The sequence below is a fragment of the Saccostrea cucullata genome, unplaced genomic scaffold (genome assembly GCF_032062105.1).
Source record: "Saccostrea cucullata isolate Sc308-1 unplaced genomic scaffold, CSIRO_AGI_Scuc_v1 ctg2779, whole genome shotgun sequence".
Lineage (NCBI taxonomy): Eukaryota > Metazoa > Mollusca > Bivalvia > Ostreida > Ostreidae > Saccostrea > Saccostrea cuccullata.
In genome coordinates this window covers 61,549-85,367 of record NW_026921893.1, presented here as the reverse complement: position 1 = coordinate 85,367, position 23,819 = coordinate 61,549, and the positions used below count along the sequence as shown (strand labels likewise).

Here is a 23,819-nt window from a genome sequence, read left to right as displayed (position 1 = left end):
CTCCTCTGATCATCTACTGACAGACACGACGTAACTTAAAAAGTAAATAGAGAGGATAATAAAACAGAGAAAAGGAAACCCGTATCACTTTGTACACACCATATTCTGCTTCCTTATCTTAGAAAATCATATCAATTTAAGTCCCCTTTTCCGTTGAATCAAGATCCTCGATTCTCAACTCACAGATTATTATGGCTTCCTGCGAGAGGCTGACTGTGTCTGTTTAGTATAGAAGTTTTATGCCTCGTTATTTTTTGAGGATGGGGTGAATGACAAATTTCCACGTCATGAGAATTTTATAATTGTTAATGATCTTAGGTTACATGTTAGGCTATTCTTCAAGTCATCAAAACCACTGACTCTATAATGCGGTGGTCTATTCCATTTCTTCCGTAACTGTTTGCATATTTTCGGTCCTTTTAGGAATTTTGTATTTAAATCCTCTAAATCATCAACAATGCAATCGGCTACACCAGGCTACCGGTATATAAGAGCAATAATGCACCTTACACAGGAGCAATTCCCTATTTTCTATCCTGAAAAACAAACTATATACTCGTGAATCCATATCAAAATAATCACTGGAAAGAAATAATATACAACTGTAGATATACTAGAACTATTGGAGAGAGATTATATGAAAGGTAAAAAGACATAGATTTGAAGTTTTCATTCATTCAATTTATTTGTATATCACTACTTATATATTGCAATAGCATTTCACACGAAAATTATCTAAAATCTTATTTCATCTAAAAAATATTGAAACTTCAAATTTTTGGACGGGTATGATTGACACATTCTAGCATTTTCACAGATTTTAATTTTATTTTTAATATACTAAGGAAAAGTGGCATTTTCTTGTGTTTTAGTGACGATTAAAAAACTATAATCCAGAAAATTGAGAATAGAAATGCTTTACAGCAAGACATACACACAATATATTTTCAGTCCGTGTAGTTTTTGTGGTGAGCAGGCTTTAACAATTGAACATTCCTGGTGAATCGTGTCCTGTTAAAAAAAACATGTTTACAGGTGTGTTCAATTTGCTAAACCTGTACACAACACTGTAGCGCGGAATGACGATACATGTGAAAATGGTTTTGCTTTCAAACATTTCTACTCTAAATAAATTATAATTTTTTTTCTGGAATAAAGTTTTAATATTTTCATTAATAAACAACAAAATGCCACATTTCTTAAGTATTAAGATAAAAAATAGTGAAAGTGGTATTGTATAATTTGCTGTTAAAAAATAAAAAATGTGTATGTATGGCAGGTAAAATGATGTCTTATTCGATAGTCTGTCTTGTAATATACATATATATTCGAAACATTGTGATGTATGCTCGAAATCATTTTATGTATTTTCAAATTCTTGTGATATATTTTTAATATTTTGTGATATATGTTTGAAATCTTGTTATTTGTATTCAAAATCTTACGACGTATGTCCAATATTTCAAAATGATTGAGATTTGAAAATCTCGTGATGAATGCTATTTAATGTTATGTTTATATTCAATATCTTTTCAATATGAATATTTAAAAAAAACTTGTAATGTATGTTCTATAATCATGTGATGTATTTTCAACATCTCGTGATATATATTCGAAATCTTATGAGTGTTATAAAATCTAGTGATGCGTGCAATGGAAATAATAAAAATATCAGTAGCGGTGATCTGCATCGTGATGCACTTGACTTCACAAGTTTAATCATTGGCAAATCTAACTGTAAGTTTAAATTAGGTAACCATAGTAAGACAGAATTCGCCAACAAAAGTGCATTCTCTACTAATGAAGCTCTTTCAAATGACACCAAAATCACTAACCCTGTGACCATGACTGTGACCTATATGCTAAAAATAGCTTTAAAATTTCGAACTTTCGCCATAACTTTTCAACCATAGGAGGCATAGACTTCATGTTTAATGCATACTCCACTAATTAAGTTCTTTCAACCGATTTCAAGGACAATGACCTTGATAATAATAATAATAATCTTTATTCAAGCATACGGAATCTGGCAATGTACATGAACATTGTTCAAGGTGTGAGTATTATACACAAAATAATAATTATAAACTTGATATACATAATTCAATAGATAAGTTATAAAACAAGTTGAATACTTAATCTCATTTTTATATAAATAAACGAGTATATTGCATTAAATATGCCTAAATCATTGATAGTGTAACGTTCTTAAAAAGTACAAATAATTAATATTTGGGTTCGCTTAGGTTTCCTTCCTAAGAATCATGTTTATAATATAAAATCAAAACAAACTTCAATAGCAATATCGAACAACTGACGTAAAGTCACTATATAAACTTTTTCCTTGGTCCTACCTGGATAATGATTAGTAAACTAAATAACAACGAACTATAACGAAGGAATCACTTACAATCAAACCAAAAAATCAAATATAAAATTATGTAGCTGCAGACTGAGTGGTTTAACGAACAGTTCTGTTGTTTCCCGACACAGTCTGCAACTACCGTAAACACACCAAAATAATCACAAAGTAACATTATCATATTAAGACACACAAACACAAGCTAAAGTCACCAAGACACCATAGCTATGAACAGGACACGACTTTTGGTAAGACACAAGCTAAAGTCACAGAGACACCATAGCTACAGTCACAAAGACACTAGGGAACTGGGTCCCTGGGCTGAGTGGTCTAACTAAGAATTCTGTTGTTTCCCGACACAGCCCAGGTACCCTTCCCAAGTCACCTAACTCCAAGAGAGAGTTACACCAAAAGTAAAAGAAACAAGATTGATCCCTTTATTTATACTATTTCTCCTATGCCTAATTGCTACTCATTGGTTAATAAATTCTAATGATTTGATTGGCTAAAATATCAACTCTGATTGGCTACACATAAAATGATTTGATTGGGTGATTTAAAAACCTATTTCAATCCACTTAACTAATTCTGATTCATTACAATAGCCAATTAACACCACTATGGCTTATTTCCAAAAGGGTCCTTTTACATGTATTAAAATTGTTGGCATATTACATATATTATATATTACTTACTAGAAAAAAAATAAATAGAATACTAGCTATAAACTAAATGGCTTTAAAAGTAATCGTTTTATGCAAAAGCATATAAAACATAAGTTCTTAATTGTATATGAGGAATGAACAGTTGAGCTATAAATCTTTGACATTTTTCTTACGTTTCTCCATAAAATGATTTTGATCTCTTTATTTAATTTTGTTTTACTTGTTATTGTATAAATCTGATCAGGTAGAGAATTCCAATTTTTGATTCCATTTTTAAAATGTTTGACTCTCCATCTTTTTGAACCCTTGACACTATTAAAATTAAATTAACTTGACCTTTTAAATTTTTTGACACATTTCGCGTTAAATTGCTGTACATATAATCTGGACCTTAATTGTGGAAAATATTGTAGACACAGTTGAGGTATAACTGACAAACTATACTTCAAATATAAAAAAAAAACCTTTTTTTCAAATTCGTTAACAATAACTCTTGATCTAGTTGAGAGAATGACTCTAATACACTTATTCTGTACAACCTGTAGTCTATTTCTTTTTCAGATAGACCTTCATACAAACAAGTAATAGCATAATCAATGTGCTACTGAATTGAAGCGGTACACAATGATTTTCTTGATTGCATTAACAAACATGAGTTTTGTCTTATATAAAAATTTAGGTCGTTGGTTTGTTTTGCTGGTAATAGTTTCTACTCACCAGATATTCAGTTATCTAAAAAACAATCCTAGATATCTAACACGATTTTTACACTCAATTTTGATACCACATACATATGAAAAGGTTTTCATATCATAAAAATTCAATTATGAGAACCTTCTATACATATTCTGTTTATTCATATACATGTAGTAGTAAGACCATCAGAAAAAAAATGTCTTTCGTCGTTGCCGAAAATTATATTTTGTTTTTAACTTATTGTACATGTAATTGTTTCAAATGATTAACAGCAAAAATCACACACCCTACATCTCTAAACAGGTCTCTCTACACACAAAATAATGCTGACAACAGATGTTTCAAAAATACAACCAACATTAGCATCATAAGTCTTTTGAAGGTTAAAAGATACGGGATCAGTTCATATCAAGCTTCCGAGGACATTTCACAATAAGAGATGCTATTGAGTACTACATGCGTATTTTGTCCAAAAATATACCTAAATATTAGGCTCTAGTGACATATCTTTTTAATATCTCTTCTAAACGTTGGATTCATGAAGGCATAAATTATAGGATTAGTAACATTATACACAAAGTACATATAAAAAACAATGTTGTTGTGCGTAACGGCACCAAGTGCCATCAACCAAGTAGGGAAAAAGGCGATGATAAAAACAACAGCAACAATAAATAACATAAATGCTGTCTTGATGTTTGCTATTGTATCTTGAACTTTGATATAGTGATGAGGATTTTTATGGGCCTGTTGCTGCTGTACAGGCAACGTCTCGTCTGCATTTTCTACTGGTCGAGGAGAGACGCCATTTTCAACTTTTTCCACCTGCAAAATCTTTTGTTCTTTGGCGTTTTTGTTGTTGTCGTTAGCAGAAAGTGCAGTAAATGGCGGTGTTTGGGATGGGGCGTTTTGTTTTGGGGGCTCTTTGAGAAAGGTCTGAAGACTAATGTTATTCATAGCCTTCTGTTTTCTTCTGTTTGATCTTCGTCGGGTGACGGAATAATAAATCATAGTATAAAGTAATAGCACAATTATCAGGGGTATCAAATAAAACGAAGAATAAATTTTCTGCCACGTTATTAAGTAAGCCATGCCCACAATTGTTCCTGGATAATTACATTGACTAGTGTATTCTTGCTGCTGATACGGTGTCGAAATAGTTTGGTGAATGATACCATCTTTACTGTGTCTCTCTTCAGTGCTGTCTGAAAAATCCCCAAGAGATGAATCTGCGTACATGTACACAGAATAGGATATACAGCTAAGTGTACCCAGAACACAGGCAAAGACTGTCAACAGGCCAATAACAGTCCTTGCCCGAGTTCTATTCAACAGATGCAGGAATGGGTGGCAGATGCAGAGATAACGGTCCACAGCAATGACCACCATTAAAAATGCAGACAGGGGTACGCTGAAGGTCAGAAGAAATATGTACATTTTACACAGAGCGTCGTACAGAATCATAAATCTAAGGTATATCATACACGCAGTATACGGTATTATAACAGAACAGGTCAAAAAGTCGTACACAGCTAACCCAAGAATGAAAACTGACGAGGTGAGTTTATCCTTTTTCTTCGTGTACACAAAAATGACAATTCCATTTCCTATGATGCCTATGACGCTGAATACGGCCAGCATGCCTATAACGATGAGATCAGAAGTATTCAGTGGAAATCCCGGTAATCCCTCCTCAGCACTGCAGTCAGTCTGTTCCGTGTGACAGTCCGTGCCGTTCATTTTTCATGCAATGCCAGCTCCTGAAATTATAAATAGGTAATTATTAATCAGAATAGAAAGAGGTGCTATTTTCATGTACCCAAGTTTTTTTTTTAAATTTCACAAAGTAAAAATGTTTTCATAAGTACTATATACTATCAAGAATGGAAAGTGGCGAATACTGTGAAATTTCGAATTTCGTGGGAGGGGGGGGGTATTTTCGTGATTTTCGAGGTACGAAGAGACCCAGGAATTTATGTTCATCATGAAATGAAATTTTTTTAAGAATGATATGGCGATAACGCACAGTATTCAATCTCAAAGTCTATAAAACAATACAAAATAAGAGCAGAGCAAACACAGACCCCCGAAATATCAGAGATGGGATCAGATGCCACGGAGGAGTGCGCATTCTCTGCAAACCTGTCACACCCGTCATATGCTCCTTGTCATGATCGGGAAATAACGGTGAAATCCGTCGTCAATATGGTATAAATAATAAACTAACAATTAGTATAAAAAACGTCAGTCAGAATTTGACTTCAAGATAAATTGCAGACAAATTTACTGACAAGGTCATTGTATCGACCATAGAACTTACGAATTGAAGATTTAAACCTAGACTGCTAGTCATGATATTCTTATTTCATCAACTTGCTTGTCAATATATTATACTACTACAATACATTACAGATATTACTTCTAAACAATTCTTCATCCATGAAATTAAATCCCAATAATTTCCATTCCTACGTCGACACGATATATCCTGGTGAGCTTGAGATAAAAAATACCACAGAGTCCGACACTTCTGCTTAATGCTTGGATATTTTACTTGAAAAAGACACTCATGGTAATCTAACAACCAAGCTATTTGATAAACGTGATGACTTTAACTTTTCTATCGTCAACTTCCCTTACTTATGCAGCAATATACCTTTATCACCTGCATACGGAGTATTTATATCACAGTTGATTCGATACGCAAGAGCATGCTCTATGTATGAACAATTTCTTAAACGAGGCAAATTATTGACAAGCAAGTTGATGAAACAAGATTATCAACAGTCTCGTTAAAAGTCATCATTTCGTAAATTCTATGGTCGATACAATGACCTTGTCAGCAAATACAATTTATCATTGAATGAAATGCTGACTGACGTTTTTTGTACCAATTTTTAGTCCATTATTTATAAACTGAATTGACCACGGATTTTTTCCGTTATTTCCTGATTATGACAACGAGCACACGGCGGGTGTGACCGGTCGGCAGGGGATGCTCACTCTACCATGGCACCTGATCTCACCTCTGATGTTTCGGAGGTCCGTGTTTGCTCTGCTCTTATTTTGTATATTTGTTTAATGGTCGTTGAGATTGAATACTGTTAGTTATTTCCATATCCTTCCTTCGCTACTTATTACAATAAACTTTTTTCATTCTAAATATTGAAGTATGGTGACTTTTTTAAGTGGCGCTTTATGTTTAGTACGCGGAAAGAGTCTTCTAAAATGAATTTGTACGCTATCCGATTGATATGTGTTTTATTTCCATTTTTTATCTATCATATTAATAAATACAGAGCGAAATTCATTTTGTAAGTTTACACCACTAGTAAGCTTCTTCCGATGGTGTTTTAAGATTGGAAATTCGAAAAAAATATATTTTAATATTTTTTAGGCTTATGGCGACGTCGTCATTGACAGGCTATTATTTTTGGATAAAATAATGCGAGAAAAATACCATTAATTACATACTCGTGTGGGAATATCTGAACAAATTGTTACTTGGATTGAGAACCACTTGTCTGATAGAATATACAAAATATCATCGGCTCATATATACTTTTCTTTGTTCTTTTTAATTTGTATTAATATATACATGAAGAAGGATATGGAAATAACGAACAGTATTCAATCTCAACGTCCATTAAACAAATACACAAAACAAGAGCAGAGCATACACGGACCCCCGAAACATCAGAGGTGGGATCAGGTGCCATGGAGGAGTGAGCATCCCCTGCTGACCGGTCACACCCGCCGTGTGCTAGTTGTCATAATCAGGATATAACGGAAAAAATCCGTGGTCAATTCAGTGTATAAATAATGGACTAACAATTGGTATGAAAAACGTCAGTCAGCATTTCATTCAATGATAAATTGTATTTGCTGACAAGGTCATTGTATCGACCATAGAATTTACGAAATGATGACTTCAAACGAGACCGCTGATATTCTTGTTTCATTGATTTGATTGTCAATAATTTACCTCGTTTAAGAAATTGTTCATACGTAGAGCATGCTCTTGCATATCGAATCAACTGAGATATAAATACTCCGTATGCAGGTGATGAAGGTATATTGCTGCATAAGTAAGGGAAGTTGATGATAGAAAAGTTAAAGTCATCACGTTTATCATATAGCTTGGTTGTTTGATTACCATTAGTGTCTTTTTCAAGTAAAATATCCAAGTATGAAGCAGAAGTGTCGGACTCTGTGGTATCTTTTATTTCAAGCTCACCAGGATATATCGTGTCGACGTAGGAATGGAAATTATCATTATTAATAGACAATACGTCGTCGATATATCTAAATGTCGAGTTGAAGGCCACAGCAAGTGTTTTCTTCTTTTCACGTAAAAGATTTTGCATAAATTCTGCTTCATATGAATATAAAAATAAGTCTGCTAATAACGGAGCGCAATTTGTACCCATGGGAATTCCAATAGATTGTTGGAATACCTGGTCTCCAAAAACCACATAGATATTGTCAATCAGAAACTCAAGCATCTTCTTGATGTCAACTTCAGAGTACTTATGTGTGCAATCAGAATCTGTTTTAACAAAATAATTTTTCAAATGACCAATGACGAGGTAAGTAAACTTACGAGTTCCATTTTTGTTGAAGAAGCAGCAGTCAATGATATCAAAAAGCCTGGATTTTAATTTGTCGTGGAGAATTGTTGTGTTTAAAGTTGAAAAGTCGTAAGTTTTTATGCTGTTGATTTTTGTAAAGTCTTGTGATTTCAAATTGTCCAAAAGTTCTTTATGTATATATTTATATTTTTCAATGTAGCTTATATTTACTTGTACATGTATGACTTTGATCTTTGTATTGTGGAAAGGACTTACCGGTATATAGGCAGTGCCTGCTGTCCGATCCTATTATGTTCATTCATAATAAAATATTGTTTAAATTAATTTATGAAAAATCTTATGCGTGAAAAGGGGAACACACTTGTTTTGGCCTTCAACTCGACATTTAGATATATCGATGACGCACTGCAATAATAAACTAAGTAATTAATTTCTAGACCAATGTCATGTTGTAAATATTGAATTTACTGCCACCCGGTAAATCCAAATTTATAAGATTACACAAACTTAGATGGTTAATTTTTCTAAAATCTCACAAATTGGTGACTTTTTACATTTACTTTCATTTATTCGAATGAAATAGAAATCCCAACGCAAAAAATTTAAAAATACGAAAAAAATGTGATAATTTGGCGCTTTTCCATTAAATTCCCATAGGGTCCAACAGTAAGATTTAAAACTTTCCAGAGGCTATCCAAGTCGAACTTGCCCTTCATTGATAAACATATTTTGTTTTTGCAATGGCGATTTTCACTAAGAGCACGGAATTAAATACGTGGGGTTTTTTTTTGATAATATCTGCATCTTAAGAAGATTTTTTCACAATTAATTATTATTCCAAGTATTTTTTTTTCAAGTGATACTTTCTATCTGTTAATCACTGAAAAATTTATAAACTGTAAAAGTTTTAACTTAATACCTCACATATTTTGGGGACTATTGTAAAAATAAGTTTTTGGATATGTTGACCTTTGACGAAACCTTAAGGGGGATGTACGGCCACATTAAGTGCAGTGAGAACAAAATGTAAACATTTCTTCAAATGGCTAAAGTACATTATATTTTGATCAAATTCTAAACCCTTATGATAAAGATACAATAAATATGCATAACTGACTGCATTTTGTGCATATATAATCTATACTTTTGCATAAAAATGCTTTTGATATGCTCCTTAGAACTGCGCAGCTACAGATTTCAGCAGAGCCTTAAAACATCCCCAAAAATACGCAAACTGTGCATTAAAAGGTACTTGGACACAGATTTGAAGTCAATATTTTTCAATAATTTTCTATAATATTACGACATATATATTTTGATAGCCTTTCACAAAGAAATTAACTTAAAATCTTATTTCATTTAAAAGTTATTAAAACTTCAAATTTTTTGGCGGGTTTGATTGACACACCATTGCACTTTCACAAATTTTAACCCTATTCTTTTTCTTTAGGAAAAGTGGCAATTTTATTGTGTATTAATGAGAATTATTAAAACTTTTATCCAGAAAAATAGTTTTATTCCGAGTACAAATGCTAGAAAGCAAAACTTATTCGTCATTCCGAACTACGGGTTGCGTACAAAGTTTGGCAAATCGAGCTAACCCATGTTATGTAAACAGGTTTTGTAAACAAGGCTCGAGTTCTGTTATTGTTTATATTTAGAATTCACCGGGTGCGTTTAATATCGTCACAGTCTGTTTATCACAATTGCACGGACTGACAATAAATTGTGTGTTTGTTTTACTTTTGAACATGCTTACTCTGAGTTTTCTCGATTTTAGCATTAATATTTTTCATTTATACACAATTAGATTGACACTTTTCTTATGGATTAAGAATAAAATTAATTTTGCGAATGTGCAGGAATGTGTCAATCAAACTCGCCAAAGAATTTGAAATGTAAATATCTTTTACATGAAATAAGGTTTTTTATTAATTTCTATGTGATATGCTATTAAAATATATAAGTTGTAATATTTTAGAAAATTAGTGAAAAATATTGACTTCAAATCCGTGTCCAAGTACCTTTAATGTTCTCGCTACAACCATTTGTTGAGAAAATGTCTAAATTTTGCACTTTTAAATGATAATTTCAAGTTCAAAACAAGGTATCGTCGTCTTCTAAAGGAGTGAAAAGAACCATGAAAGTAGTTCATGGATAGCAGCACGCGGTCTATTTTTAGCACAGAATATTGTTTTCCAGACCTCTTCTTTATATGGAGGGACATAACAATCTTTAAATGTAGAAGAGAATTACAGCTGCAAAATATTTCAAATAGTGTGAACACTTTTAAAAGAGGATATGTGTTATATTGTGGCTTGAAGCAATTTATTAAGTTTTACTATCGAACGGTTGTCAAAAAGTGTACGTATTGATATAAAAGAAAAAATCTTATACTCTTTGATTCATGGTAAGGAAAAATAAGTACCATCAAAGTTAAGAATTACGGGTTTGTAAGTTTGCCACGGATAACATAATATCTATCAAAATTTAAATTATCACCAATGAAATACTAAGAAATTAAACACATAAAATCGATATGAATGACCTTGTTTTCGTATACCTACTGGTACGAGGGGTGATCAAAAAGTTACCGAACTATCTCTACAAAACCACAATTCAGATTAGAAACAAATTTGGTGCACACATAGCCAGACACAAATTCTATAAATAGCATATGCTGAATAAAGTTTTTCTTACAATGTGAAAATGATGTCATTATGCAGGTACTTCTGACGAAAAATGGTTGTCTCTGTGTAACTCGTTAAACAAACGACTTAAAACTATTTATGGTATATCTTAAACATGCCTTTGAAGTAGCGTATAAGAATTTGTTCACAGTTTATTAAGACAAATGACTTCCTCTTAATTCAATCAATGATTGGATAGATCATTTTAGTGAAGGTAGTTATGATACTTGTTATGTTGCCATGTGAAAGCAAGTTTTTAATTAAGCAATATGCTATCAAAGACCTCCAATTTACCCTTTGAAAAATACTTGAATATTTCAACGATAATATAACTATAAAATACCTAAGATATTGTTTATTTTTTTATCAACCCTAGTATACTCTGTCAAATAAACATTTACATTTTTCATTACAGCGGAGAACATTTGAAAAGGAATGAAATAATTCAAAGTAGGTAAGGAGATTTAATGAATAAAAAACTTCCTTCTATTTGCCCTTTTTGTTAAAATTACAATTTTACAGAGTATAAAAGAAAAAAAAATCAACATTATACATTTATTGACTGAGTTCGAAGGCAACATGCGTTTTGTCGGACTCAAGAACCGAACTGTCTGCCTGAGGCCGTTAGGCCGAAGGCAGACAGTTCGGTTCGAGGGTCCGACAAAACGCATTTTGTCCGAGAACTCTGTCAATAAATGTTTGTTATACCTTTCATTTAATTTTATTTTTTGATATACTTGAATTTGTACTGTATTCCGTGATGTAACATAATATCGCTTTAACACCAACAAATAATCAAAGTACTGAAAGTACTGAAAAGCGGTTAGCATGCTTTCATCTACTATGTACCAAAAAGTGCATAAAATGATGATATTTAAGTATGCATATCTTTGTCCAATGTCATCAGAGAAGAAAAACCCAGACATTCTGTTTTTGTAATACTTTACTCAATAGTAAAACCAATAACATTCCAAACTGATGTCAAAGATGGATGCAATCTAATTAAAATTAGATGTTCCGAATCCGCTACTGCTTCTCAAACATCTAACAACATCCTATTTGGGGTCATGTAAGAGTGAATCTTCGATTAGGCAAAGAAAATGGTTCCTCCGAAATCCTGGCTAATAGTTTAGATGGGTTTCTTGTTTTCACCACCCAACCAAAACACCCGAGGAGTTTTGTAGTAAAAAGATATGCATTGCAAAAGTTGTGTTATGTATGACGTGTGGGGTATCTTGTATAGTTTGTGCTCTTTCGTTTGCATTATTCACGTTTAGATGCCAGACTGCAGAAGATACATGAAATTTATTCCAAAATTACTTTAATTCAACGTAAGACAGTATCAATAATGATGATATGTAGCCTTGGAATTAATTTGTGAACTGTTTACCGAGGCTTGAATCTACATGGCCAAAGTTTTGTGTTTACTTGTACATGTATTCATAATTGAAAGGTCGCTCTGATGTGACCCCGAATGGGATGTTAGATGTTTCAGAAGCGGTAGCAGATTCGGAACATTTAAATAAATTTTAACAAGATTGAAATGCATGTTTCAAAATTTAAACATGAGATTTCTTCAGTTTGAAAGACAGGAAGTGCATTTTTAGAAATTCTCGCTTGATGTCATCCAATTGTTCTCTGGATAAAAAAAAATCATGTTGATGTTGAAAATTTCATTGTCTTTTATTCTCTATTGAATCTGAAATTAGGTAATTGTAAAGCCTACTATAACAAACAACTAAAAAAATGACAAGTTAAATTCTTTAGTTAAATGGATTTGGTGTAGTGTAGATCTACAGCTGGCTAGTCAGAGAAAAAAAGGATGGCTGAGGAGAGACTTTGTAAATGAATTGATATCAGAGAGATTCAGTTGTGTAGGCTCATCGCGGCAATATAATTAACCTGTCAACGAGGGATGCTTACTTTTTCAAGGCAACGGATCCCACCTCTTGAATTTTCAGGAGTCAGCTTTTCTTCTAAAATCGATCATTGATCATTCTGTATTTTGATACAGATACTGAATACTTCCTTTAGTAATATTATAAACTACTACTTCTACGGGAAGACTGGCGAGTAAACAAGATTATCAAGCTTTATGAAATATATTTTATTGACTTTTCAAACAAGTAAATGTTCGAATAAAGTAAATGGTATATGAGAATCATTTGAAAGAAGTCTTGCACAATATAAGGCACAATATCTAGATAAGGACATATAATGTGTTTTTATCAGATGCTCTTCATGCAATATTGTTCTCAAATAAAACATGAAAAGGAAAGTTGTGTAATCAATCAATACTAGTATTTAAAAATTCAAATGTACATTAAAAATCAGTGTAATTTAAGAAGTTATCAGTGTCACTTTCTTCAATATGTCGGTTAAACAATATAGTACACTGATTTCTTTTCTATCAATGTGCCTCTAAACACCAGTATTTTAATTTTATTCTTCTCAAACGTTTAAAACAATAATCGACAAATTGGACAAATTCAAATTTTAAAAGTATTTTCACAGCTAATAATACGTTCACTAGGAATTGATCAAATTGTCAAAACTTATAAATAAGCATTAAGTATATATTTTAAATTTTTGCTTATTGCCAAAACTTTTCATACCTCATTCTTCTGTGAAAATAATGTCGGTTGATTTTTAGAAGAGGATCACAATGCTGATTAAAATTAATATATATTTCTCCATTATTTTTTCAAAATTGATTTTACTACTCCTAAGTGCTCCATTATTTTTTTTACAAAACTAATAGTAAGTAATCCCTTATGATCGATTGTTATAAATTATCAAAGACGGAGTAGAGAATTTATCCCTGGGAGCAGAGCTTTTATAATCTGTTTATTAGACAGAGAAGAAAAGAGAAGAAAAACAAACGTTTCATAGTGGAGGTAACCCTATTGTTTCCATAAAACGTTACAAAAAGTGTAAAACTTACAGATGCGTTCGGTGATTTTATAAAAGCGCTTTTCAGGTATTAACTTAATAAATGGTGTTTCTTTATACTTTGGCAAGGAAAATCAAACTCGATCGAGAGATTTGCTGATGTTTTTGCAGTCTGTAATAACCTCCAACCTGCTGTATAATAAACTTTCAAAAATAAACTAACAGTTGTCAGAAATCGCGATCGCGCGATACACATGTAATAAGGACCAAATTCTCAGTTCTTAAAAGTAAGTGTTGTAAGTATTGTCAATGCTTTGGTAAATATACTAATAAGAATTCGATATAATCGTTATAATAGCCACTCTTCATACACAGCATATACTTTGTTAGTACGAAGTGATATAGTAGGGGCTGGCTTTAGTCAGACTTCACAGCATATTGTCAATCTCTAACCAGGGGGCGTATTACGCCGACAGTATACAAATCATTTGCTGAAGTTACCGTTGTCGATAGGTAGGTCCTTGTGGAAGTTTCCGGTTTTGGTTGCAGAAGGATAAGGTTACGAGCGATAAAGCGATGCCGATAGGTAGCGCCTTATGGAGGTTTCCGGTTGCCGACACATGCCATATAGCGGCTAGCGAAGCTAACCGCTTAAAAATGAGATTAAGCCCCGCCCATTCTGTGACGTAAGCGGTCCAACATCTCACCGAGCGGTCCAACATCTTACTCAGCGGTCCAACATCGATTTTTCATGTCTGCTCAGCAAAACATTAAAAATGTAAGACTTTTTTTCGAATAGTTTTACTTAGGTATTTAGGAACATTTTTTTTAAGTATTACAATTAAATTTGTTATACCTTTAAAAATTCTTATACAAATCTATACAGAAAAAAGTCTAACATTTTTTAAAAATCGATGTTGGACCGCTGAGTGAGATGTTTGACCGCTTACGTTACAGAATGGGCGGAGCTTATGCTCATTTTCATTCTTTGGTTTAAAAAAGTGAGAGATCTAATGTTACATTACGTAATATAGTACAAAATACATGTATGTCAAAAAATATAAAATAAAATGAAAGGTATAACAAAACATTTATTGACAGAGTTCTCGGGCAAAATGCGTTTTGTCGAACCCTCGAACCAAACTGTCTGCCTTTGGCCTAACGGCCTCAGGCAGACAGTTTGGTTCTTGGGTCCAACAAAACGCATGTTGCCCTCGAACTAAGTCAATAAATGTATAATATTTTATACCATCTTTAAAATAAAGTTTGGTGGTCCTCTCAACTCAAGGAAAAATTATTGGGTCCGTATTTATAGATGAGAAAAAATTCCTAAACATTCAAACATATTTATTGACAAGAAAAAAAAATCGTGTAATGATGTGTAAAAAAAATTGAGTTGGGGGCGCCATTTCTCGGGACTTATAAGGTTAGTACATGTTCCATCACATATTTAGTAATGCGAATTTTTTTAATCTTTAGCACTATTTTGATAAACAAACGTAGGATTTTCGGGGGGGGGGGGGGGGGGGGGTAGCCTCTCTGTCTATTTATTCTATCTAACTGCTAAACAAAATAGACATATGTACCAACTTTTCGAATGTAAGACATGTAATTACAATTTGTTTTTCATGCACTGTATATTGTTTAACATTTTCAAATAAAATGCTAAGCATCCTCCTTGCAGTGCTCCACCTGAAAATAACTTCTATCGCCCCAGAAAAAAGACCCGCCGTAAACACATATATTTAGGACATATTTTATCTTTTTTCTTGAGTTTAAAAAAAACCCAACAAATTATCAAGACTTCTTTCATGAAAAATTAAATATAATCATAGAAATACATGCATCTATCCACAGCAGATATATGCACATGCTACCCAAGAGCTCAGTGTATTGATTTTATCGAGGAAATTCGAGATTTAAACAGAACAGTTATTCCCGATTTGCTGGAGTGGGGTTTAAATCGCTTTTTTTCCATTATTCAGACGATGCAATGCAACAAATAAAAGTAGAAAGTAATATAACTTAATGATTATTACTTAGTTATTTCTTGTCTTGATGTTATTATGGTCGTATTTATTCTAAAATCAATGTTATTCGAACTCTGTGTGACAGAGGAATGACGGACGAAATAAACACATGGCCTCGGGAAAACACCCATATGAAAAATCAAATTTTCAAGAATTATTGATGATGACAAGAAAAAAGCAAAACAAATGGTTGTAGCCATATTATCAATGGATCAAACTAACACCACTTTCTTTGCATTTTTCACCTCGTGAATGCTGTAGCTGCGCAGTTCTAATATGATTAATTTCCTTCTAATTAAAACAAAATACACTTAATTATTTACTAATTTTGGTCTCTAACAGTAGGTAATCAGTGCATAAGCACTTTGAGTAACTTTGGGTTAGTTAAGTAGAACATTAAGCACATACTTGGTATTTCTTATATTTTACACCAGACTAGATCTAATATGGCTTGTACATCCCCCTTAAGTTGTTGCTCGCGCCAAAGCTGCTAAAATATGAAGCCCACTTTTTTAAGTATACACTGTACATACAGTAATTCCGTGTGTACATACAGTAATTCAGTGCTAACTGATTGATAGGAAACTTACTGAATATGTTTTTTTCCTAATTATATCTGTTTTGTTGTTATAATTTTTTATTTTAACTATTGATTTTGATCAAATGTTGTTGAACTGAAGATGTTGAGCTTAACACCTAGATATGGCACGCCAAATTCACAAAAATGAGATAATCATAACTATAGTTTACGGACTGTAAACTATAGTTAATAAAGTTAATCGCGATATTTTACACTTGTAAACTAAAGTTAAAGCGATAATCTATGTTTCTCAACCGTAAACTATACTTAACAACGAAAACTATCATTTGCGATTGCAAAACATAGCTTATCTGATAAATACAGTTTCACGATTTGTAAACTATAGTTTACAAACCGTTAACTATAGTTAACGATCTAATAAATATAGCTTCACGATTGTGAAACTATGATTAACAACTCTTAACTATAGTTTACGATGGTAAACTATAGTTTACAAACGTGAATCTATGTTGATCAACAAAATCTATTGATAACGCTTTATTCAGACAGAAAACTTAGATTAGCATTCGTAATCTATTGTTGACGACCGTTAAATATAGTTTTACAGATGAAAACTATGCTTAACGTATCGTTAACTATAGTTTACGGTTTGTAAACTATAGTTTACAGTCGATAAACCTAGTTTATCAATTGTGAAACTAAGTTTATCTCATTTTTGTGAATTTGGCGTGCCATACCTAGTGTGTAAAGAAATGATCCATGGTTAAAGCTAAAAGTGAAACAAAAAAGTAAAACATTTTTATGCGCCCGAATCGATAGATCCAGAGCGTATATTGTTTTGTCCTGTCTGTCTGTTTGTTTGTTTGTTTGTTTGTTTGTTTGTTTGTTTGTTTGTTTGTCCCGAACTTTAACCTTCATAACTTTTGAACCATGAAGGTAGAGACAACATATTTCATATGCATACTCCACAAATTTAGCACTTTCAAATGACTACAAAGTCAATGACCTTGTGACCTTGACTGTGACCTATATGGCATATGCTAAAAATGGCTTTTTTCTGCAAACTTTAACCTTCGCCGTAACTTTTGAACCATGAAAGATAAAGACTTCATTTGGTATCAATGACCTTGTGACCTTGACTGTGACCTTAATGCTAAAAATAGCTTTTCCGAACTTTACTGCCGCCGGGCGCATACTAGTGTTTCACAAACACATCTTGTTGTCTTTGTTTTTGTGTTTAGGATCTATTGACTTATTTTTACAGTGATATCCTTTTATCTACAATTGATATCTTTTTCAAAATTCAATGCAAAACAAGATTCCAAAGATTAAATTTCATTCTAATTTTACCAGCTAAAACTATATAATTCAAATCTAAAACAACAAATTGAAATAAACAAAGTTGTTACGCCATTAATTCAAATATTAAGAGCAATATTAAAGAAATTGTTAAAATAAATGCCATCTTAAAATTTTGGTACGGTATTCGTTAATATTTATAATGACATTCCCAAATGCTTGGCACCACTTTCCTTCTTGAATAAATCTTCGAAACTGTCATTCATGATACGAGGGGAGTTCAATAAATAATGTCATTGGAGCTCAGAAAGAAGCAAACGACGCTCTTCAATGATTTAGTCTTCAAGCTAAGATTTTACTTATTAATCTATTTTAATTCAAACACATGTCCGTAAAATTTTTTATCCAATTTCTGATTGTTTTTAGAAGTCATTTTTTGGGTATGACCCTTAGTATACTGAAAAATGGCAGATCCAATGATTTCCTGGACTTGTTTTTTCCTTCTGAAAGGTGTTTTATTCAAGTTTGGAAATAGAAACAAGTCAAAAGGTCAAAGATCTGGCAAATATTGTTAATGAAAAAAAACATTTACTTTCTGTTTATCCCGTAAACCCTTTTACTATTTAGGGCATGAGGGTTTAAACGCTGTCATGAAGAAATTCTATGTAGTGGATTCCTGATTCTGGGTCCTTTTTCTGATGAACCTTTCGATTTCTTTGCAAAAAAAACTGCTTTCTAGACACTTCTAGATATTAAACTGTCTCCCCGAATACTAATTTGAACAAAAATACCACCAATATTTAAGAAAATTGCATATAAATCTGTTTTTGTGCTCTTGCATACCTTTGCTCTTGACAGACCTTCGCCGTTTTTATCAAGTACATCTTATGGTAAATTTTGTTTTAATGATTTTAAGTAATAGAATCATGTTCCAATATCTGTTTGAATTTAAAACATACTTGGATTACTACAATTACTGGTATTCTAAAATAATTGTTAAGACTTTTGTACACGCTGTCGTTTTCACTCATTTTTCAAAATACAGGATGACCTTAGAGTACCAAGCTTAATTACTGTCAAACGTTTCTTAAAAACAGTGTAAACTACTCCCGATATGATGTCTATCAAATTTGCTATGTGTCTTAAAGTCAATCATACAACATCAAATATTATTTGCTGAAATTTGGCAAACAGTACATAAGTTGTTATATTTTTTGTTGGCAAGGGGGGTACCCATTTTTGATGCCCATTATATAATTTTTATCTTAAAAATCCAGCTGCTAATTTGTCTATAAAACATGCATTGGTTGCTGTAAATGTCACATATTTCAATGAATATTTCTTTGGGATTTTTAACAAGTTTCACAGCAGCTTTAATGTAGCTTTTATTTTCACTCTAGTTTACTGATTCTTAACCATTCATTTATAATGCAGTGTCTCGAATAGCCCTTGTTTCCCAGCTTCTCACGAGAAAACTATGTGATGAAAAGTGGTCACATAAACTGTTATAATTCATTAAAGATTCAGTTATGAGAGAATATCAAGCTTTATGTCATATGACTACTAAGTTGTACGTCATTGAGCTAATGACATTATTTATTGAACGCCCCTCGTATAGACTTTGTTATAAATTTTGATATAATTGAAGAGGTTTACACACTTTTATGGCTTTGTTTTATTTTAAATACATGTAAAATAAAGAATATTTTTCTTACCGTAATTACTAGCTCCTTTTCAGCGAATTTTGTACAAAATCTCAGATCTGCCTCTTTGTAACAGCATACGGGAGATTCCGCCAATCTTTGTGTGTGTTTCCTACTTCTCAGAAACGGAAATTTACTTGTATATTAAACAAAGTGTTAATTATAAACTCTCACTCTCGTGCTTCTAAGAAAAATATTTTGAGATACATGCAGCCACGTTAAATTTGAAATTTTCTTTTGTGTTCAAAATTATATAATGGCAAGCTACCGAAGTCAATTTTACACAAACCAGAACTTATTGACCTAGCTCCCAAAATATTTCTGAATTCCAAATCATAAATTATATTTATGAAAATAGATTCAATTTTACAAATTGTTTTTTTTCCTTTGCCTTATTTTTCTTGGGGGGGGGGGGGGGGGGGGGGGGGGGGGGGGTGTCCAATGTCTCTTTTAGTTGGTTTAATTTATTTTACATTAAATAACTCTCAGTTGGTTTAGATCTGTACATTATGTAACTTTACAAATTTCGGAGGGTTGGTCCAGACACCTTCTAGCTGCAGATCTGTAGCGTTATGGTTTTATATATTTGTCTTTGACCAATTTGGTCAAAGACAAATACATAAAACCATAACGCTACAGATCTGCAGCTAGACACCTTCCTCTCTCTATTTCTCTCTCTCTCTCTTTCTCTCTCTCTCTCTCTCTCTCTCTCTCTCTCTCTCTCTCTCTCTCTCTCTCTCTATATATATATATATATATGCGATTGTAAAACATAACTTATTTGTATAAACTAAGAAATAAAAATGTTTAACTTAAAGCCATATATGGCGTAACTGATCAAAAAATATATTTTTGAAAAATACAAATTTAAGTAAAGAAATATAATTAATACATTTAAAATAAAGTTTTTTATACAATTCTGAACACGGAGAACACCTCGTTTCACCTAATAATACAATTTTATTTCTCTATATTGTGTTATTTAAATCTTTGTATTTTCTTCCGAGCCGGAGAAAATTCCGAGAATCCAAATTAAATTGTGATATCTTTATAACGCAACTGACTTAGATTTTGTAATTTACGGAAAAGTTCTAGCTTTATATAAAGTAATCATACAAATAATAAGTTCTTATAGTTTTAGTCTAATAATTTTCATTGTACATACGCCATATATGGCTTTAAGTAAGTGTTCATTATAAAAAATAACGAAAGCCCATTGACCTCACGTGTGTGTGTATGTTTGTTTGCCTATTGTTCAATTCAGGGAGCTGCCTAAACACTGCTAAAGTTGAATCTGTTTTAAAATAGACCATTGTTAGTTCTATCTTAGCTCGCTGATGCTGATCTTGGTAATGCTGTTTTTTTATGTTGATGCTGGCTCTATCCTGGTGCTTCTTATGCTTATGCTGATGCTGGTTTATGTAACAAAAAGTTCCCTGCACTGTATATGGAATTCCTTTTTTTTCGATTTTTCCCTGGCCTGGCCAGGGAAAAACATGATGGGGGAGATAATTGGTTGCGCCGCTGAAAATCTTAGGAAAAGCAAGAAAAAAGATCAACGGAAACGTTAACGGTAACTGTTTAAGTTAAGATGTATGAACACATAGAACTCTTATATTTATGTCATCGTTAAAGCTGTTGTCGTTAAATGCCCGAGGGCTGAACGATTATTCTAAAAGACACACTTTATATGATTGGCTTAATGATACTAATTGCAAAATTGTTTTTCTACAAGAAACTCATTATATAACTGAAAGAGAAAATATTTACAATGCTAGATGGCAAGGTTCAAGCTATCATTGTTTTTCCAACTCTTCCCATAGTAGAGGGGTATCTTTATTATTTCATAAAAGTTTACCAATTATTGTTCATAACATACACAAATCAGATGATGGAAGGAGAATTTTAATTAATATTGAGTATGAACAGAACATTATAACTTTAGTAAATATATATGCGCCAAATTCAGAAAATGAAAGATGTAAATTTTTCAAAAAACTTGCTTCATGGGTTTCTCAATATTGTTTAAATGAACAAAACATTATATTTGTAGGGGATTTTAATTCAGTACACGGTGCAAAGAGTAAATGTGCAAAAATGATTAATGATTTAAAATTTAAATTTCGATTGATTGACATATGGGACAAAATTAATCCTGAAAAAGAAGGGAATACTTGGTGTGATTCAAATAATAAGCCTAAAAGCAGAATTGATTACATATTCACTTCCGAGAATTTATGTTATCCTGTTGAAAAAATATTACTTAGAAAACCTCCAGATGTTTCAAATACTAGAATCAGTGACCATAGGTCTTTTATTTTTTACTGCACCCTCTCAAAAAATGAAAGAGGTAATGGTTTTTGGAAATTGAATACGTCAATTTTACAAGATGTTGAATTTTGTAACATTATCAAAACCTTTTTAAGCGGTTAGCTTCGCTAGCCGCTATATGGCATGTGTCGGCAACCGGAAACCTCCATAAGGCGCTACCTATCGGCATCGCTTTATCGCTCGTAACCTTATCCTTCTGCAACCAAAACCGGAAACTTCCACAAGGACCTACCTATCGACAACGGTAACTTCAGCAAATGATTTGTATACTGTCGGCGTAATACGCCCCCTGGTTAGAGATTGACAATATGCTGTGAAGTCTGACTAAAGCCAGCCCCTACTATATCACTTCGTACTAACAAAGTATATGCTGTGTATGAAGAGTGGCTATTATAACGATTATATCGAATTCTTATTAGTATATTTACCAAAGCATTGACAATACTTACAACACTTACTTTTAAGAACTGAGAATTTGGTCCTTATTACATGTGTATCGCGCGATCGCGATTTCTGACAACTGTTAGTTTATTTTTGAAAGTTTATTATACAGCAGGTTGGAGGTTATTACAGACTGCAAAAACATCAGCAAATCTCTCGATCGAGTTTGATTTTCCTTGCCAAAGTATTAAGAAACACCATTTATTAAGTTAATACCTGAAAAGCGCTTTTATAAAAATACCGAACGCATCTGTAAGTTTTACACTTTTTGTAACGTTTTATGGAAACAATAGGGTTACTTACCTCCACTATGAAACGTTTGTTTTTCTTCTCTTTTCTTCTCTGTCTAATAAACAGATTATAAAAGCTCTGCTCCCAGGGATAAATTCTCTACTCCGTCTTTGATAATTTATAACAATCGATCATAAGGGATTACTTACTATTAGTTTTGTAAAAAAAATAATGGAGCACTTAGGAGTAGTAAAATCAATTTTGAAAAAATAATGGAGAAATATATATTAATTTTAATCAGCATTGTGATCCTCTTCTAAAAATCAACCGATATTATTTTCACAGAAGAATGAGGTATGAAAAGTTTTGGCAATAAGCAAAAATTTAAAATATATACTTAATGCTTATTTATAAGTTTTGACAATTTGATCAATTCCTAGTGAACGTATTATTAGCTGTGAAAATACTTTTAAAATTTGAATTTGTCCAATTTGTCGATTATTGTTTTAAACGTTTGAGAAGAATAAAATTAAAATACTGGTGTTTAGAGGCACATTGATAGAAAAGAAATCAGTGTACTATATTGTTTAACCGACATATTGAAGAAAGTGACACTGATAACTTCTTAAATTACACTGATTTTTAATGTACATTTGAATTTTTAAATACTAGTATTGATTGATTACACAACTTTCCTTTTCATGTTTTATTTGAGAACAATATTGCATGAAGAGCATCTGATAAAAACACATTATATGTCCTTATCTAGATATTGTGCCTTATATTGTGCAAGACTTCTTTCAAATGATTCTCATATACCATTTACTTTATTCGAACATTTACTTGTTTGAAAAGTCAATAAAATATATTTCATAAAGCTTGATAATCTTGTTTACTCGCCAGTCTTCCCGTAGAAGTAGTAGTTTATAATATTACTAAAGGAAGTATTCAGTATCTGTATCAAAATACAGAATGATCAATGATCGATTTTAGAAGAAAAGCTGACTCCTGAAAATTCAAGAGGTGGGATCCGTTGCCTTGAAAAAGTAAGCATCCCTCGTTGACAGGTTAATTATATTGCCGCGATGAGCCTACACAACTGAATCTCTCTGATATCAATTCATTTACAAAGTCTCTCCTCAGCCATCCTTTTTTTCTCTGACTAGCCAGCTGTAGATCTACACTACACCAAATCCATTTAACTAAAGAATTTAACTTGTCATTTTTTTAGTTGTTTGTTATAGTAGGCTTTACAATTACCTAATTTCAGATTCAATAGAGAATAAAAGACAATGAAATTTTCAACATCAACATGATTTTTTTTTATCCAGAGAACAATTGGATGA

General features: G+C 32.3%; 1 protein-coding gene across 1 annotated transcript; it reads right to left on the bottom strand.

Annotated features, from left to right (window-relative positions):
- Positions 1-4,218: 4,218 nt before the first annotated feature.
- LOC134260859 (orexin receptor type 2-like) lies at positions 4,219-5,463 on the bottom strand. The gene has a single exon (XM_062743387.1). The coding sequence runs from the start codon at positions 5,461-5,463 to the stop codon at positions 4,219-4,221; it is 1,245 nt and encodes a 414-aa protein (XP_062599371.1).
- Positions 5,464-23,819: the final 18,356 nt, after the last annotated feature.

Coding starts and splice junctions, on each gene's coding strand:
- LOC134260859 (XM_062743387.1), bottom strand. CDS start 5,463: ATGAACGGCACGGACTGTCACACGGAACAGACTGACTGCAGTGCTGAG.